The sequence below is a fragment of the Lotus japonicus genome, chromosome 3 (genome assembly GCF_012489685.1).
Source record: "Lotus japonicus ecotype B-129 chromosome 3, LjGifu_v1.2".
In the NCBI taxonomy this organism is placed as follows: Eukaryota; Viridiplantae; Streptophyta; class Magnoliopsida; order Fabales; family Fabaceae; genus Lotus; species Lotus japonicus.
Window position 1 is genome coordinate 39,271,174 of NC_080043.1, and position 4,928 is coordinate 39,276,101.

The 4,928-nt window shown below is 34.2% G+C and overlaps 1 protein-coding gene across 1 annotated transcript; it reads left to right on the forward strand.

Annotated features, from left to right (window-relative positions):
* The first annotated feature begins 4,111 nt into the window (after window positions 1-4,111).
* Window positions 4,112-4,928, forward strand: LOC130748493 (signaling peptide TAXIMIN 2-like). Its single transcript, XM_057601719.1, has 2 exons — window positions 4,112-4,381; window positions 4,676-4,928. Exons 1-2 carry the CDS (start codon window positions 4,272-4,274, stop codon window positions 4,797-4,799), a joined length of 234 nt encoding a protein of 77 aa, XP_057457702.1. The 5' UTR covers window positions 4,112-4,271; the 3' UTR covers window positions 4,800-4,928.

Genomic DNA, 4,928 nt, shown 5'->3' on the forward strand with positions numbered 1-4,928 from the left:
GAGCTGCGTTTTTGGGTTTTTGCTTAGAGCTTACTTGGTTCTTTGTCAAGATTTTGAGGTTTGGCTTGAATTTTGATTTGTTTCCATGACTATGTCAGGCTAAACTCCCTTTGTGTTAGGGTGATTGATCTAGTTTTCCTTTAAACTATGTTTTGAACCAAGTTTCAGTTATGATTATGATTTCTATTTTAGTTCTTGAATTTCTCCTCTGGTTTAATTGAAACTTTCTATTGCAATAGTTTGTCTTACTATTTTCTATGCAATTGGAAAATTGGTAGAATTTAGGGATTTGGGGAGAAGTTGAGCAAGGGTCTTTACACCTTAGGGATAAGGGTAACAAATTGCTTGTGTTTGCCTGATCTAAATTGAACTTTTATCTCTAATTAATTAGGATTAGGTACTAAGGAATTAACTATCACTAATTAATTGGAAGAGACACTTCTGCAAGGAATTGATAAGTGGACAATTAGGCTTAGCACCTTGAAACTTAATTTGATACATAATTATAACTGATTGGGGAGATACATAGGGAGAAGGTTAAAGAAATCAGGATCCCTAGTGCGCTTTTAAATTGAATTCATTTCAACAGTGTTATTTGCTTTCTTTAATTTTATTGCAGTTAAGTTACTTACGAAAAATCAATCATCTCTTTATTTTTATTTTTACGTCCCTTCATTCTAAGTTTAGTTAATTTAGAGTATAAACTACGCAATCCTTGTGGTTCGATCTTTTTATTACTTCGAGCAATCTGTACACTTGCAGATTCGCTATCAAGGTTCTTAATTCAGGTGGTTCAAGCTATTAGAGCAGAAAGGGTTCTAGGAGGGATTTCACCAGTGATTGATCACCTAATGCCATTGTCCCTGACCCATTTGGTTTAGGCTTAGAAGTGGTTGAAAGAATCAGCAATCTCCAGAAAGAGCTTGGTAAAAACACTGGTTCCTTTTTTTTTTTAGGTTTAAATACTCTAGAAGTCCCTGAAATTGTCTGACTTACGAAAATAAGTCCCTGGATTTTTTTTTTCCAATTCCGAATCCCTGAAATTTTTTTTAATCAGAATAAGTCCCTACTCGTGTTTCCAGCCTATGTGGCTCAATTTTTGCTGAGTCATTTATTCCACGTGACTTTTTTTGAATACACATGGATTAAAAAAATAAAATTAAACATCTAAATTTAAAATTAAAATCTTATTAACCTAATTAACCCTAAATCTAATTAACCTAATTTAAATATGATTGTTATTGATTTAGGGATTTAGGTTAATTAGATTTATGGTTATTTAGTGATTTAGGTTAATTATATTTAGGGATTTAGGGTTAATTATATTTAGGGTTAATTAGGTTAATAAGATTTTAATTTTAATTTTAAATTTAAATGTTTAATTTTATTTTTTTGATTCATGTGTATTTATAAAAAAATAGAAAAGCAACGTGGAATAAATGACTTAGCAAAAATTGAGCCACATAGGCTGGAAACATGAGTAGGGATTTATTCTGATTAAAAAAAAATTTTAGGGATTCGAAATCGTAAATTTTGTTTTTAGGGACTTATTTTCGTACGGAAGACAATTTTAGGGACCTCCAGAGTATTTAAGTTTTTTTTTATATACTTATTTCTTTCAGTTTCAAATATATCTTGTACCTTTTGCTTATAATGATGATGCATTCTTGAGAGGTCTTCTCATTTTAAAGTTAAGATGGGAGGTGACATTTGTTAGGATAAAACATGTGATCTTTCCATGTGTATACACATTTATAAAAGAAAATAAGACTATTATTCATTTACTGAGAGGTGTGGTTTGTGACAATAATGTCCATAAGCCTAAAACTTTTTATGAGGTAAGTAAATTACAGATCACATGTTTGGAAACAGGATGGTAAACTAGCATACAATTCGTTAACATATTCCATTTGATCACATACTTCATATAAACTGTTTAAATAATAAAAAAGTTGAAGATGAGAAAATATGGGATATGCACAGAACAAGGATTGGTTGGTGGGTTAAAGCCGGGTGGAAAGGCTTTCCCTATTCATTAGAACAGTTCTTGAATAGCTAGGGAAGTATCAAACTGCCTTCTTCACCAAACAAAAACAGAATCTGGAATTGGTCCCCTCCCACTTCAGGTTTGTTAAAATTTAATGTAGATGTGGCATCCAGAGAAAATCCTGGAGTAAACTTCAAGATTTGTAATTGGTTTCTCAGCGGGGTATTGAGAAACTTCAAGAGTGAGATCATTGGTGTCTTCTCTAAGTCAATTGGTCATGCTTGAGCTTTTGAAGGGAGGTTCTAGCGATACAAAATGTCTTAATTTTCTGCCAGCATTTCAGGTTTGAAGAATTTTGTTATAGTAACTAGTAAGTGATTCTACATTGGTTGTTGGTTGGGTAAATAACAAAGAAAATCGACCTTTGAAACTGTTGGATGAGTTGAATCTCATTGATTATCTTAGAGCAGAAACAAACTGATTGGATGTAGCTCATATTTTTATAGAAGCAAACTATCTTGCAAAAGAGGGGTGTTCTAGACACACTCATTTGTGGCCTACCACTAGAACAATCCAATGTCCTTGTTTTACCTACATGGAGGAGCTACCTCGGACGAGGAAGCTACTCTGGAGCGCGAAGAACTACCATATTTTCGTTGTCCTCCATCTCTCTAAACACTCATCTGAGTGATTTGGTCGGACTTGTTGATCAAGGTGTTTAGCCTTACTTTGGTGAATTTGACCATGAGTTCTATCAACTTAACCTTATGTTGGGCCAATCGGTTAGAGAGGAAAAAGTCATGTGTTTAATCGTCTTGGCCGACCAGCTCAACGATCACTTGATTGTGTAGTCATTTAGGCCGATCAGAACGATGGTAGGCCGTGTGGGCGTTTGGGCTGATCAGAACAATCCATAAAAGCAATAGACAAAGTCAAACCAATGTGGTCCATTCCTAGAGGAATTGGATACAAGTATACCGAAGTCTCAAGACCATAAGGCAATTGTGGATGTAATTATGAAAGAAAATTTTAATGCTGATCCAGACAAGTCTTCAAAGAACTACACCAATATAATTTATCTCCAACCCTAATTTAAGATTAAATTAGGCATGCGAAGGCTTTGTCTAGCGTCCATCACCTTCTTGGGGTGGTGTGGCAAGCCTTGTAACTTGTAAACATAGGATTTGTAACTATGTGAAATAAGGTTTGTAATTTGAAAAAATACTTGTAAAATAGTTGTCTGAAAAGTATATGCAAAATAACTACAAAATTGTTATTCTCATAGCTAATTCACAGCAATTTGGCAACAATGTTTCCATCCACCACTTGAATAGGTGATAGACGCTAGACAAACCGCGCGTGAGAACCCTTATTTGTCATAGCTATTTTGTAAAGATATGAGATTGTACACAATAGAGCCTGAAAATTTCCCTGCTAAAATGCAATGGCTATTAACAATGTGTACTAGGACCCATATGTAATATTGCACATAAGGTCTGCAAAAGCATCTAAGCAGTCTGTGTTGTTGTACCAAAATGCTGAAAAGCCAATGAGGTCTATAACTTGTGTATGTTGTTTGTATCTTTGAACTTCTTCTACATAATAGGAAGGTCGTAGTTTGGATCCAGTGTGCCTTATGCTTAGTTTGGATCCTCAGCAAAATGAAAGTGTTTTAAACTTTTGACCCATTCAACTTTTAACTAATCAATTTAATGTAAAAATCAAAGACCAAGAAGTTGCAGCAGAAAGTTGCAGACTGCAGTGGATCCATATTGTCTTATGCATCAGATGTAACAAGGAATGTGAGTAAGGAACAACACACCAACCCAAAATTAGTTCAACAGCTATCTATGCCTATGAGGTCAAAGACCAAAAATTCTAATGTAGGCACTTGCACAAAGTACACGAGTAGTTGTGGACTGGATCGTACATGAATAGAAGTGAAATAATTTATTACTGTTATCCAATTTTAAAAACATGAGACAGGGTGGATTAGAATTTATTTATAGAGCGATTCTGATAAATTAATCACAGAAAAAGAACAAAAACAAAGAACAAGTCTATGGTCAACGAGGGAAAAATTAATCATAGAATAGAAGTCATCGAAGTTCACGTCACGGTGGGTGTAACCTTGAAAATTACGTCCAAATCAAGACCCCCATATACATATAAACATAGTTTCTCACTCCTCTTCATTCTTCTTCTTCATCAGATTCAGATCCCAGAGAAAAACAGATTCCAATTTGACCCAGCACTTTATTTTTCTTAAAAAAAAAGAGAGAATATGGAAGATGAATTTTGTGAATGCAGGCCTTTAGCTTTCTTGCTCGGATTACCCTTCGCTCTGGTGTCATTGGTTTTTTCTCTTGTTGGTGTAGTTATCTGGCTTATTGGGTATGCAACTTTCTCCAATTTCTCTCCAATTTTCTCTGCTTTTTTTTTTCCTTATTCTAAGATTATTAGAAGTCTCACAATAACCAGAAATGTGTTTAAAATAGTTTTTATAAACCGTAGATCGAGCAACTCTCGTCTTAAAGCTTTTGAGCAGAGTTATGTCTCATCCAAATGTTCATTTTTCACAAAATTTAAGGTTCAATGATTTTCATTTTTGGTTTACATATATTTTAGAATGTGTATTCATTTATGAGTTTCTGGACATGATGAATTGTTGTGGTGATGGAATTGTAGGACAATATTGAGTTGCTTGTGTCCATGTTGCATATGCTGCGGAGAATTGGCGAATGTAGCTATGAGTCTTGTGAAGCTGCCATTAAGAATTCTTAGATGGTTCATTCGGAAGATTCCTTGTTAGATGGTGATAGATAGATATTTGTAGCCTCTCCTTTTCATAGTAACTAGTTTGTTTGACTTGTTTGCACTACTTGTTCGCTTATTTTAGTTGCTAGTCTAATTTATGATTCAAGTGCTCTATTTGAGATCA

What these genes read in the sequence shown, in the direction of transcription:
- LOC130748493 (XM_057601719.1), top strand. Translation starts at nt 4,272, where the DNA reads ATGGAAGATGAATTTTGTGAATGCAGGCCTTTAGCTTTCTTGCTCGGA. An exon ending in GTAGTTATCTGGCTTATTGG is followed by an intron (nt 4,382 to 4,675) that starts GTATGCAACTTT and finishes ATGGAATTGTAG; the next exon opens with GACAATATTGAGTTGCTTGT.